This window comes from Lagenorhynchus albirostris, chromosome 10 (genome assembly GCF_949774975.1).
Source record: "Lagenorhynchus albirostris chromosome 10, mLagAlb1.1, whole genome shotgun sequence".
Classification (NCBI taxonomy): Eukaryota; Metazoa; Chordata; class Mammalia; order Artiodactyla; family Delphinidae; genus Lagenorhynchus; species Lagenorhynchus albirostris.
The window spans coordinates 46,898,018-46,912,737 of NC_083104.1; the positions used below are offsets into that span (position 1 = coordinate 46,898,018).

The following is a 14,720-nucleotide window of genomic DNA, read 5'->3' on the forward strand; positions in this document are numbered from 1 at the left end:
ACTTAAAAAGGATGAAGGCAAAGCACTTATTATTGTTCATATGCTCACCGTAAGCCCTTCTCCTTCCTTTGGCTATGGCCTAGTCACATTGTCATCAGCTGCTTCTAGCCAACCCTCCTGGCCAGCCTCACCAGATCTTTTTCAGTACCTGATTTCATCTCAGTGCCTGGCAGATCAAATGTAAAGTCTCCCTTGCTCTGTTTCATAACTTACTTGATTCTACTTAATGCACTCTCTTATGTGTATACAAATTACTTTAATTCTTTTTTCTCTGTCACTTCTTGCCACATTAAATAAAATACTTTAATGTCTCTCCTTCATTCTTTTTATTGATTGATTGATTGATCGATGGCCGTGTTGGGTCTTTGTTGCTGCGCGCAGGCTTTCTCTAGTTGCGGTGAGCGGGGGCTACTCTTTGTTGTGGTGCGCGGGCTTCTCATTGCGGTGGCTTCTCTTGTTGCAGAGCATGGGCTCTAGGTGCCTGGGCTTCAGGAGTTATGGCTTGCGGGCTATGGAGCGCAGGCTTAGTAGTTGTGGCACATGGGCTTAGTTGCTCCACAGCATGTGGGATCTTCCCAGACCACGGCTCGAATCCGTGTCCCCTGCATTGGCAGGTGGATTCTTAACCACTGAGCCACCAGGGAAGCCCTCTCCTTCATTCTTTCTCTTACTTGTTCACTTTCTCTATTCAGTTTATGGGCCTCCAAAGGCCTTAAAAAAAAAAAAAACCTGTACTAATTGTAAGAGTAGTACCATAATATACCTGTATTGAGAAAAAGGAAAGCCATGACTTCTATAAAAATTTTTATTATGCTGTCACATACGTAGAGAAAAGTATACAAATCTTAAGTATTTAAATGAACTGTAACTTTTTAACAAAATCAGATTTGATAAAGTACAAATGATATTAACCACCAAAGTCCTTGAGAGTGCCCAGAAAGCTCCCTCCTTCAGAGGAGCTTCCACAGTTGTTTTTATCTCATTTCTTATTATCCTCTAGTACAGAGGTTTCCAAACTTTCTTGGTTCACACTGTCCAGAGGCCAAAATAAATACATTAACAGTACCATTTATTAAGTAGTTAAGTCCAAACAAGTTAATAGCAGTTTGACAGTGTCTGACAGATGTCGCTTGAAAATTTAAAATGACCTGAGGAGCCCCTGTGAATTTGCTCTAGTGCTCTGGATGCCATAGTGCAGTTAGGGAATTTCAGCTCTAATTATACTACTTCCCTTCAAACACCAGCATTTAAGGCACATTTGAGTTCTTCAGGTTCTATGATTTTTTTAAATTCCTTTAGTGATAGTTAATACTATTTATGTTGCATATGAAAATTATGACAATTTATTTGGTAACCCCTAAGTTTGAAAATTGTATCCTTATGCACTCTCCCCCTTCCTGTGTGCTTGCTTCAAAACAGTTATCTTGTATTTTTTAGGAGGTATTAACATTGGTGACCTATTTATTAGTGAAGGAGAAAATTTAAAAATAACTCTGGGTAGCTAAGATGTGTAGATCATGGTTGGGGATATGGACCCAGCCCCAAGGCAGAAGGGAAAAAAAATTTAGTATTTATTATTTTGTATTTGAATTTATATCTTCTGATATTCTTTGAAATAATTACCCGTTTCTAGACAGGGAAGTGAATTTTAATGGACATTCTTACTTTGATTTTGATTATAATTTTTAGTTAGCTGTAGTTCATTTGAAAGGCTTTCGCTTTCAGTGGATAAGGCTACTACAAAGAATTCTGACATTTATATTCAGGACATCAGTGAAAATTTAGGTGTGTATGTAATCTAGGAAATTTGTTAACATACATTTACTGACTTTAAAAATTGTATTTTGAAATAATCTTAGATTTACAGAAATGTTGCAAAAATTAGTGTGGCGAATTCCCATGTTCCCGTCATCTAGCTTCCTTTCATGTTAACATCCTACATAATAATAGTGCCAATATCAAAACTAGGAAATTAATTTTGGTATAAATCCATTAACTCACTACAGATCATATTGCACTGTAGTAGGATGCACATGGTTCAGTATATCTTATTACTGGTTAAGTTAACCTTTATCACTTAGTTAAAAAGATTATCTGCCAAGTTTCTACACTGTGAAGTTACTCTTTGTCCTATTGTAATGAATAAATATCTTGGGGAAGAGACTTTAGCATTATGTATTATGCTGTTTCTCCTCAAAACTTCATACATTAATTTTAGTATTCTTCAATGGCTCTTTACTACAGGTTACTACTGTGGTATTTACCCAATGGTGATTTTGTATTTTCCCCATTTTTTCTACATTAAAAGAATTTTATTTATTTATTTGGCTGCACTGGGCCTTAGTTGTGGCACACAGGATCTTTAGTTGCGGCATGCAGGATCTAGTTCCCTGACCAGGGATTGAACCTGGGCCCCCTGCATTGGGAGTGATGAGTCTTAGCCACTGGACCACCAAGAAAGTCCCTTTTCTACATTTATTTATTTATTTTTAAATAGCATGCTTCCTTTTTTTTAAATAGCTATTATTGCTGGGGGGTTTTAAAAATATTTATTTATTTATTTGGTCACACCAAGTCTTAGTTGTGGCAGGTGGGCTCCTTAGTTGCAGCTCACCAGCTCCTTAGTTGTGGCATGCGAACTCTTAGTTGCGGCATGCGTGTGGAATCTAGTTTCCTGACCAGAGGTCGAACCCAGGCCCCCTGCATTGGGATTGTGGAGTCTTAACCACTGCACCACCAGGGAAGTCCCTCCCTTTTCTACATTTATTAATTGGAATTTTTCAGTAAAGAAGAGCTGTCCCTTCTCCATTTATTTACTTATTCAAAATTTATGTCAATGTGAACTCATGGCTATTTATTTTATTCTATGCGTTACTTAGAATCTAATAATATAGTTATTTATTTTGTTGCTCAAATTGTTCCAAATTTGACCTTTGGGAATTCCTTCAGGTTTGTTCCTACATCCTTTCATCATTTTTTTTTTCGTTTTTCTACCACTTTTGTGTTATTTGAAGCCACAGAGTTAAGTCTCATCTTCTCTTTTCCCTGCTCCAACATTGGCAGCAACCATTTCTCCAAGGAGCTCTCGTTCCTTTTATTAGAGAATGGTATTTCAAAACCAAGACCTGAATGTGTTCATTGCTGCTAGAGTATCATTGCAGCCAGGTCTTCTCAGTGGACAGGGCTAGGAAATATATGTATGTATACACAACATACATACACACACAAGATATATATATTTATTTTTCTATTTTTATATATATTACAAAAAACATGAGTACATACTGATAGCTTGATTCAAATCCAGCACTACAGGTTCATCTTAGCCATCCCTTTTTCATATTTATAAATTCTTTCTCCAACAGTGAGAAACCTGACTCTCATTATCTACAATATATTTGCTCATTTATTCAGTCTTATGATCCACAAAAAGTAGTTTCAGAACTGCTAACCCATACCTCTGTGGGAAAAAAATTTAGTACATTTTTAGTATAAGGTTATTATAGTATTCAGCCAAAATATTGCTTCCTAAGTTATTTTGTTTAGTTCTTTTTTTTTCCTATGCCCATTCAATGTGATTATTCATTTGTAGACCATTTAGGTTTATTTATTACTGTTTGTATTATATTTTCAGTTATCCCACATCCTAGTTGGTTTGAATTATTTAGGGAAGTATGTGAAAAATTGCTGTCTGTTCTAACAGTCAATGCTGTACTAAAAAGATGCAATGAGCAATGTCACTCCAGTTTACTCCTGCTCCACCATTTCCATTTCATCCTTCTCTCTACCCCTTTTCCACCTACATACTGGAGGTAACCAGTCTTTCAGTTTTATCCTCTTATAATGAGCAGATGTGTATGTATTTTCTTATATCTACTTCTTTATTACATATAGTGTAGAAAATAATGCTCTTTTTTTAAAATTTGCTTTTTTCACTCAGACAGTATATCCTGGAAATCAATCTAAATCAGTCCATAGAGAAATCTGTCATCTTTTAAACAATGCAGAGTACTCCATTTTATGGATATACTTTAGGTTATTCAATCAGTGATGGGTATTTAAGTTGTCCCCAATATTTTGTAATTTAAAACAATGCTACTGCTCTCGGATTGGAAGAATTAATATTGTTAAAATGACCATCCTACCCAAAGCAATCTACAGATTTAATGGTATCCCTATCAAATTACCCATGACATTTTTCACAGAACTAAAACAAATAATCCTAAAATTTATATGGAATCACAAAAGACCCAGAATTCCCAAAGCAATCCAGAGGAAAAAGAACAAAGCTGGAGGCAGAGCCCTCCCAGACTTCAGACAATACTACAAAGCCACAGTAATCAAAACTGTATGGTACTGGCACAAAAACAAACATGCTGATCAGTGGAACAGAATAGAGAGCCCAGAAATAAACCCACACACAGTTAATCACTTAATCTTCAACAAAGGAGGCAAGAATATTCAATGGAGAAAAGACAGTCATTTCAACAAGTGGTGTTGGGAAAGCTGGACAACTTCATATATTTAAATCAGTAAAGTTAGAACATTCCCTCACACCATATACAAAATAAACTCAAAATGGTTTAAAGACCTAAATATAATGACACCATAAAAATCCTAGAAGAGAACATAGGCAAAACATTTTCTGACATAAAACGTAGCAATATTTTCTTAGGTCAGTCTCCCCAGGCAAAAGAAATAAAAGCAAAAATAAACACATGGGGCCTAATGAAACTTAAAAGCTTTTGTACAGCAAAGGAAACCATAAACAAAAGACAACGTACAGACAGGGAGAAAATATTTGTAAACGATGCGACCGACAAGGGCTTAACTTCCAAAATATATAAACAGCTCATACAACTCAATATCAAAAAACCAAACAACCCAATCAAAAACTGGGCAGAAGACCTAAATAGACATTTCTCCAAAGGAGACATACAGATGGCCAACCTGAAAAGATGCTCAACATCGCTAATTATTAGAGAAATGCAAGTCAAAATTACAATGAGGTATCACCTCACACCAGTCAGAATGGCCATCATCAAAAAGTCTACAAATAATAAATGCTGGAGAGGGTGTGGAGAAAAGGGAACCTTCCTACACTGTTGGTAGGAATGTAAATTGGTACAGCCACTATGGTGAACAGTATGGAGATTCCTTAAAAAGCTGAAAATAGAGTTGCCGTATGATCCAGCAATCCCATCCCTGGGCATATATCCAGAAAAGACGAAAACTGTAATTCAAAAAGAAACATGCACCCCAGTGTTCATAGCAGCACCATTTACAATAGCCAAGACATGGAAGCTACCTAAATGACCATTGACAGATGAATGGATAAAAATTAGGAACTTGTCCTTCCTTTTTAATGCTCTGGAATAATTTATAAAGCATCGGGACTAATTACCAAAATTGACCCCATAGTTGGCTGTCACACACTATTGTTAGTTTAATGGAACCCTCCTCTTGTCTCCTTTTCTTCTTCTCCTCTTCCCAGTTGCCAGTGTGCTTCTCCTTTCATTTTTGTCTTTTTTTCTTTCCCAGAAGCTATCTATACATTTCACAGATCACTTTCTTTAAATCATACAAAACTTTCAAGTTCCTTCTGTGTGGTTTGTGTTCTAATATACCCAGACAGTTTTTTTCTTAGCATTTTCAAATTTAGTGTGGACTTTGTCTTTGTAATGGTAGTTCTTAATCAATGTTAGGTCCCTCTGGTAGTTTCCCTTTTTGGTTCTCCCCTACAAGTATTTTTGTTTGTTTGCTTTGTTTTGTTTTGGTCAGTATTTGCTTGCCACAAATCCTTATGGACCAGTGAGAGTGAAGTGGGAGCAGTAGAGATCAAGTGCTGAGATTTAATTTTTTTCTCTTTTTAATCACAATTATCTTAAAGTTTTGACATTCTCTGTCTTCAAGTTAGGATGAAGGTATGATTTCATGTGGAATTTGCTTTTTCCTCCTTGTTGCCTGTGGTTTAGGAGGAAATAGTATAAGTTAGGTATCTGTGCAGTTGCCATTTTCTTCAGCGCTGAATAATTTTTATAGTATATTTCTCTTTCTCCAGTCTCTTAGGTATAATTTATAGAACAAATGAATTAGGACCAATATTGACTTTTTGGGTGATGAACATAATTAACCCTTTTTTATTGTTAAAGGTTACAGATGAGGCAGTTTATAAAGAACTGGAAGTGTGATTTAGAGTCAGCCTTGAATGAAATAGAGGTATGTTGCTTATCTTTTAAATAAATTTCTGGGATCTCCGAAAACCAATAACAACAAAGAAACTTTGGATAGTAACCCAGTTTTAGAAAAGTTTTACAATGCGGCTGTTACACAGAGAAAAGAAGGAAAAGAAGTTTAATTTTTTGCAGGTTAATACTTTGAAATGCAAACATAATTTCTAGAGTTGTGAACTGTTCTAAAAATAATTCTCGAAATAGTTCAGTTTAAAATTGACTTATGTTAAGCTATAATAATCTATAGCTTAGCCTTTAATTCTTGTCACTAGGCAGACTCCCTCAGTGCACAAATGACTTGGCTTTCTTGTCGAGATCCGTAGGTGGCTGCAGTATGTGACATGACAGGGTAAAGCCAAGGTCATTGTGCACTCTCCAAGCATTTAATGTCTGAATAAGAAATAGAGGACTTTCAGGATGACTGTACTTTTTAATTTAAGATCATTTTTGTACTCATTCTAGTAATTGTTGATCTAGTCTAAATTAGAATTTATATCCTTGAAACAATTTTTTGTTGGCATGGGAAACTTTCTTAGTTTAGAATTGAAAATAATAGGAAGATAGTAAGTTTACTGAAATTTACCTTGTAGCGCCTTTTGTAGAAGAAATGTAATGCCCAAAATTATGTGTGGGCTGCAAATCATAAATGGCCAACTAACTGTAAAATGCAATCTCTAAAAGTAGTAAAATAGTGTATTGCTGTGGAAGTAGCTCAAATCATGCTGCTAATCATCTGTTTTCCTTAAATCTGTCTCCACTGTGTAGTTCAGGTTTGAGGGTGACATCATTAAGTACATTAGGAGCTAGATAATTAAAACAAGTGTATGTTGACATCTGGAACTTATAGAGGCATTGCTATGGACAGAAAAGCAAATTGTACAGTAACATGTTACTGCTGTTGTAACACTTGTCAGTAAGTTTATAAGGTTTGCAGAGATTGTCTTATTAATTTCTGTATATCTGATGCCTGCATGTGCCTACCCCATAATATGTTTGCATAAATGACAACTTGCATTTTTTGTTTTGTTTTTAATAATTCTCATAGCATTATAAAGAAAAAGGTGACTGGACCAAATTGGGAAATTTATACATTAACATAAAACTGGGCTGTGAAAAATTTGCAGATTTCCAGAGATTTTGTGCTTGTATTGCTGAAACACTGACAAAAGACTGTAAAGAAGAGAGACCAGGTGTTCCATTTTGTGAATTCGCTGAAACAAGTAAATGTCACTGTTTTTGTCTGAGTATTGTGTGTTAGGGTGATACAATGTTCATAACATATAAAGCTCTTAATAGTCTCCATGTTGGAGATAAGTTAACACTGCAGTTTTTAGATACTTTTCCTTGTTTTTATAAATTTTTCCATCTATTTATTGTTAAATTAGATTATAATGATAAAAGGTCAATAGAATATCAGATGTTTCATGTTCTTATTTTTCTTTTCATTCAGATTGGTAAAACTATTGCTTAGAAATTGTAGTGGAGCATCTGAATTTTTGAATCATTAAGTTGTTACTATCTTCACTATTGCCACGTCAACAAAATTCGTATATTTTTGAGACCTTTCTTTTTACATCAGCTCTTCACTGCTATATTCTCTGTCAGGGTCGGCAAACTCTGTAAAGGACCAGATTTTAGGCCTTGCACACACAGTATATAATCTGTGTCACATGGTTTTCTTTTCAAACAACCTTTAAAAATAAAACCCATTCTTAGAATCTCAACAGGCTGTACAAAAACAGGCCACAGGCCAGATTTGGCCCATGGGCTATAGTTTGCTGATACCTGGTCTTTGTGGTAATATCACTAATTCCATATTAAATTTGCCTTTTCCATCATTCTAAGGGACTGTTTCACTTTCTTCCATATACCTACTTTGTGTTTCAGTTAGCAAAGATCCACAAAACAGTGAAGTAGATAAAACTTTGCTGGGAAGAATTGGAATCAGTGCTATGTACTTCTACCACAAGCTGTTGCAGTGGTCCAAGGTACTTCACTAAATTTTATTTTGGCTTGGTATATAGAGTGTTAGTTTAAAATTTTTGAGCAGAATATAGGTTAACCCTGAAAATTTGCTAATAATTTGCTAAAAATTTGCTAATAATCATTACGGGTGGCAAATCGAAACTTACACAATAAGTGAATTATTAGGTGGTATATTAGGCAAATACGGAAAGGAGATGGCATGAGAAGAATATCTATGACTACTATGAAGAATCTCAGTATAAGGAACACTTAGGAAGCTGTGCTAAATATCGTATTTATTTGAAGCACCTTTCAATTCAGAATTTATCTTGCCAGCTCTTGAGTATTGGTAGTATTATAATTTTGGAAGCTCTCTCTTAAGATGAACCCGAGATGCTAACAATTAACAGAACTCTTTTAAAATCACTTCTTAGGATGCTCTTGAATACTGTATACCATATATCTTCATGTCTACCTTTGAGGCTTAGCTCACCATAGAAGTGGTGTAGTGATTCTAGACCATATTGTGCTATCATTGTTTAGATTTCCCTGAGGTGGTGGTGGAGTTATAGATTCAATAAAGTTAAGTAAAGTAAAGGACAGAAAAATCCAAAATAGGGAGAAGTGCTGAGGGATGGAGAGTAAGATGGTTGAGAGTGGGGTTACTATTGAATCAACTATTAAAATGTATATTTTATTCCTTCCTTCTTTGTATAAAGAGGTTATTTCACAATTGAAATAATATTTAAGGACATGGTCACTCAGGTACACATACAAAATTCATGAATTTTTTTTAAAAGAAAATAATTTTTAAATAATCATTGTACAGAAGGTCTCCAGTCTCCAACGTCTTCTAAGCGGTTTAGCACTTATTGTGTGGTAGGCCTGGGATGGGCAAAATGTACCTTGGCTCCGCTCTCACATTCTAGCTTAAAGTCTATCATAGCATTAATTTCTTGGGTATTTAATGCTTGAGAATTTGAGGACTACCTAGTTAGAAGACCCTTTTTTAAAACTCAGACTGATTTTGCTGAAATTTTGGAGTATGTTTTAATTTTATTTGGTTTCTTTTTAAAGATTTATTTTTGATATGGAACATTTTTAAAGTCTTTATTGAATTTGTTACAATATTGCTTCTGTTTTATTTTGGTTTTTTGGTCATGAGGCATGTGGGGTCTTATCTCCCCAACCAGGAATCAAACCCGCACCCCCTGCATTGAAAGGCGAAGTCTTAACTACTGGACCGCCAGGGAAGTCCCCTTTATTTGGTTATTTTTATTTAGGATATAAGCAGTTGGTGAATTTGTGCCCTTTTCTTTTCTTTTTTTTTTTTTTTTCCTGGCCGTGCTGCGTGGCATGTGGGATCTTAGTTCCCAGACCATGGATTGAACCCGTGCCCCCTGCAGTGGAAGCACGGAGTCTTAACCACTGTACCACCAGGGAAGTCCCAATGCCTGTATTTTAATTTTAAATGTTAACTATCTTATTTAGAATGGGTATTTTATTATCTTACTTAGCATGAATTTTTTAATGAAACATTCCATTTTGAACATAAAAGTAAAACCATTGAAATTAAACTTAAGGTATCCCTTGAAAAATGCACTCATTTATACAGTCAGATTGAAAGTACTTTGACATCATAATATGCATCTGACTCAAAATAGCATGTAATATAATATAAAACAAGAGTCTGAAAACCAAAAACCAGATCTGGCCCACAGCCTGTTTTTATACAGCTCATGAGCTAAGAATGTATTTTACATTTTTAAAGATTTAGAAATTTAAAAACAACCAAAAAGAATATGCAGCTGACCAAATGTGACCTGCAAAGCCTAAAGCATTTACTGTCTGGCTTTTAATGGAAAAATTTTGCTGACCTTGGTATAAAATAATAACACATGTCCAATTTCTGATGTCCACCCTAGAGACAGCCTTTATGTAGACAATGTGAAATAATTAGCCTATTGACTCAAAAAAACAATTTTCAGACAACAATTTTATCCCCCCACCTTTTTTTCTATCATTTTCTATCATTCTTTATCTAAATTTCATATGAAATAATCTTTTCATTGACTTTCCCTCCTGGATCTTAGGGTGATCAACAGAAGAAGAGCAAAAACATAGGATGGGTAGCTTTCCACATTAAGGCATGAAATCCTTTTGCCAAATGAAATCTTTAGAGGAGGCTCAGTGAATAAAACAGATGAAAGGAGAACCGATGAAAGGGGGCCCAGTGGTGGGCGTGGTTAATGAGACAAAGCCCTGCTTGCTCACCTTCCCTTTCCATCTTTGTGGCTGAGCAGGAAAGGGCTTAAGGAGAGAGTCTTAGAGCAGTTTGACAACCATCAGTCTAGAATTATTCAAATTGCATAATTGACTTCTATATAATTATCAGTGACTTTGTACCTCTATAATACTCTTAATGATTGATACTCAGTGGGTTTTTTTGTCTTTTTTTTTTTTAACTCTAGGGAAGGAAGGTCTTAGATAAACTATATGAATTAAAAATACATTTTACAAGTTTAAAAGGACTTACAGGGCCTGAGAAGTTAGCACCGAGATGTCAAATTGTGAATATTGCAGCAGAAATTTTTCTAAAAAGTGGAAGCCTAGATGGCGCCATTTGGGTGTTAAGGGGTAAGTTCTGATATATGCCAGCATGAAATAATTTGTTAAGCTTGTTATAAATTCTTGGTTTTGTAGTTACCTCAAGTTGATACTGAATTGTGGGTGATAATTTGGTCTAAACCCCTAGTGATCATGCGGGTAGGAAAGGTTGTTATATAAAATGAAAGGAGAATGGTAACCTAGCTTTAAAGAAGAAACTGTGTGAACCTTTGCTGAAAAGTTAGTTCTTACTTTGGCCTAAGCACTGTATAGATGCTTTACCTGATTATCTCAATTAATCTTCATAGAAACCCTATGAGTTTGGAATTATTACAATCCCCATATTATTGATAAGAAAATGTTGTCAGAGACAGTAAGCAGCTTGCCCAAAATGACATAACAAGTAAGGAGTGGAGGCCGGATTTAATCCCAGACAGTCCAGCTTCAGAGCCCAAGCTTCAGCTGCTGAGACAGGGAAATCCTGATTGCAGTCTGCATAACTCTATCTTGGCATGTGCCGACAACCATGGCTCCAAACCAAGACAGTAAAGATTATTTCCCCTAGTAAGTCAAATCATCCAATAGAAATTGCGATGAAATTAAGCCAGCAGAAGCAACTAAGGTTAGTTTGTCATGAGGTAAATAAAATTTAGAGAGCACAGTAGTAGCACAGCATCTAATGTAGCTTTGGCTACTTGGACCATCAAGCAGATTTTATTTGATAAAATGAGATAGATAAGAATGAAGAAACTTCGAGAATCTCAGTTTAGGTGGAAGATGGAATAAACTCACAAGTAAATAAAATAGAAAACTTTTACACTAACACACAAAACTAGCATGCATACATATTCATATATACATAAAATACCGTATTTGTTCACTGCTGAGGGTTTATGGAATATAGAGGTTGTGATTAGACTTCGTGATCAAAAGCTTGTTGGAAAAGGTTTTCTTCAACTTAACAAATGTAACCAGTGAGTTTTCCTAGGACGGGAAGATTAATCAAAATAGAAAGATACCACACAAAATACAAATATACAAATACAAAATAGAATGTGCATAAAAATAGGAAGTAGCAAAATGCAAGCCAGAGCTCACAAGCTCTGTGAGAAAGAAAAAATGTGGCAAGAAATGGAAAGGGTAAAATAGTTGGTAAAAATGGGCCTGGATGATCTTCTGCCTAAAAGTTTCTGGCAAAACTAGTCTATCTCAAACTAGAGACTGGGGGAGGGTTTGTGGGAGGGGTGTGGAGTAGTCTATGGAGATTTTAAATTTTTATAATTTTGTTGTTTCAATTTTGAGATTATCTTTTAAAATTCTATCAGTTACAAACACAGGATTTTCTTTTGCAGTGACCATTCCAATTGAAAGTCATTTTTCATAAGTAAAATTTTATTTCTTTGAAAAAAAAGGGCCCACAGAAGTATGTTAAGTTGTCCCCAGAATTTTTTGGTTCTTCAAAGGTTCTGCAGTGAACAGACCACTCTCAAGAAAAGAAATACAAATGGCTTGATCTCACTTGTAATAAGTGAGAGTAATACTCACTTGTATTAAGAGAAATAAACATTAAAATCCTAAACACCTGTCAGACCAGCAAAGATTAAAGTTTTGTGATATGCTTTTCGTGAGGGTATAGAGAAATGAGCCTTCACATATATTGTCTTTAGGGGCTTTTTGACAAAATATCTATCAAAATTTAGTAATGCATATTTCCTTTAATCTATTAACTCCATTTCTAGGAATTTGTCCTACAAACACATTTATATATGTGTACAGGGGTATGCACTGTAAGTTATATGGAATCTCTTTTTTAAACCATCAACAATGATAACAAAGAATTCCAGGTAACTTAAGTGTCTGTTAAGGGTGTACCAGTTAGTGAAACTGTGTGACAGCCATATGATGGAATAGAACGACGTAGAGCTGCAAATACTCATTGGAATGATCTCCAGGATTTACCACCAAGTGAAAAAAGGAATGTGCTGAACGGTGTACACAGTATGCTACCACTTCTGTAAAAAAATAAAATGGATACATACATACTTGCTTTATACCCTTAAAATACTTGCAGAAGGATGCACAAGAAACTAGTAATAGTGGGTGCTTCTGGGAAGAAGAATTGACTGCTTGGAGGACAGGGATGAGAGGCATATTAACTTGTTACGTATTTTTTCTATATTTTTTCCTTTTAAAAATATGTGCATTTATTACCTACTAAACTTTTTAAAGAAGGGGTTCATATACACTTACTCATATTTGAGTAATGTAGAATATTTTATACATTTTTTTTTTTTTTTTGCGGTACGCGGGCCTCTCACTGTTGTGGCCTCTCCCGTTGCGGAGCACAGGCTCCGGACGTGCAGGCTCAGCGGCCATGGCTCACGGGCCCAGCCGCTCCGCAGCATGTGGAATCTTCCCGGACTGGGGCACGAACCCGTGTTCCCTGCATCAGCAGGCGGACTCTCAACCACTGCGCCACCAGGGAAGCCCACATTTTTATTTAATGGGTGGCAGCCATTATGCAGCAGTCCCCAACCTTTTTGGCACCAGGGACCGGTTTCATGGTAGACAATTTTTCCACGGTGGGGAGCGGGGTCGGGGGGGGGGGGGGAATGGTAATGCCAACAATGGGGAGCGGCAGATGAAGCTTTGCTCGCTTGCCCGCGCTCACCTCCTGCTGTGCAGCCCAGTACCGGTCCGCAGCCCATGGATTGGGGACCCCTGCTCTATTGTTTGGGCCTTACACATTTTCACTTTCACATTTTAAACTCTTTTTTCAGCATTGGTACCTTGTATCCTGGCAAATGAACAACAAATTCCTACCTTGCCTTATATACCCTTACCAGCATCAAAAAAAACCCTTAAAACTATAATTTTATAATTAAGGTTTGGAGGCTGAAAAATAAATCTTAACTTTCTAGAATACAAATTTTGTAAAAAAAAAATTTATATATGCTATTTATTGAGAAACTGCTCTTGAATTTTTAAAATAACTTTTATTGCCTTTATATAAGTAATACATGGTTATTACGATTTAATAATATGTTTTGCTTATCCACCCCTTCTTATTTCTCTATAATGAAATATAGAGAAATTTCTATAGAGAAATAAGAAGGGGTGGATAAGCAAAACTGATGACAAAAAATCCTTATTCAGCCAGCCACTCAGTGTTATAAATAACACTATAGTGTTACTATACAGACTCTTTAGTACCTTTCATTTTCATCAGGCAACAGTCTTTCTGTGGACATCTTTCTGTGAAAGGGAATATTCCTCTACAACATCACTTAATGGGCTGCATAGTTTTCCATCTTATAAACAAATATAGATAAACATAGATACATAGATATGTCCATGAGTCCACTTTTCTTGAACTAGCTGGTTTTTAAATTTCTATGATAAACAAAATCCCTACTAAACATCCCTGCTAAATCTTAATTATGCCTTTAGGATAAATTCTGATGGAATTGCTGGGTAAAGGTAAGGGCAGTTTAAAGCTTTTTGATAAATGTTGGCAAATTTGCCCTTGTTGCCATTCAGATTTGCAGCAAGTTATTTTGAGTTAATTAGAAAGCCTCCCTTTGTGAGAAAATCCTTAGAGAACAATTGCATAGGTATTGTCTATACAGTCATTGTCCTGTTAGGGATCACAGGTGCACATAAACAGTCCAGATGTTAGTGCCCAATTTTATGTTTTTTAGTTACCAGACAGACTGGCGCACTTCAGTTTATGCAAACCCTAATCTGGCTATTCTGAACATTCCATTCCAGGTGTTACCTCTGTGAATAGAATACAGAAGTACTCTACACCTTTAGAAGTGTTGAACTAATTATAGTCATCTTGCCAGCATTTCAAGATGCATATTATGAAGCAAACACCCTTGCCAAATTCATTGTTATTTTTCCTATCTCTTT

The 14,720-nt window shown here is 35.7% G+C and overlaps 1 protein-coding gene across 1 annotated transcript in view; it reads left to right on the forward strand.

Annotated features, from left to right (window-relative positions):
* Window positions 1-14,720, forward strand: part of TOPAZ1 (testis and ovary specific TOPAZ 1) — a 67,694-nt gene that overhangs the window by 41,276 nt on the left and 11,698 nt on the right. Inside the window, exons 13-16 of the mRNA XM_060164078.1 lie at window positions 6,153-6,219; window positions 7,279-7,453; window positions 8,121-8,221; window positions 10,670-10,835. Of these exons, the coding sequence (XP_060020061.1) occupies window positions 6,153-6,219; window positions 7,279-7,453; window positions 8,121-8,221; window positions 10,670-10,835 (509 nt within the window). The remainder of the gene's footprint in view (window positions 1-6,152; window positions 6,220-7,278; window positions 7,454-8,120; window positions 8,222-10,669; window positions 10,836-14,720) is intronic.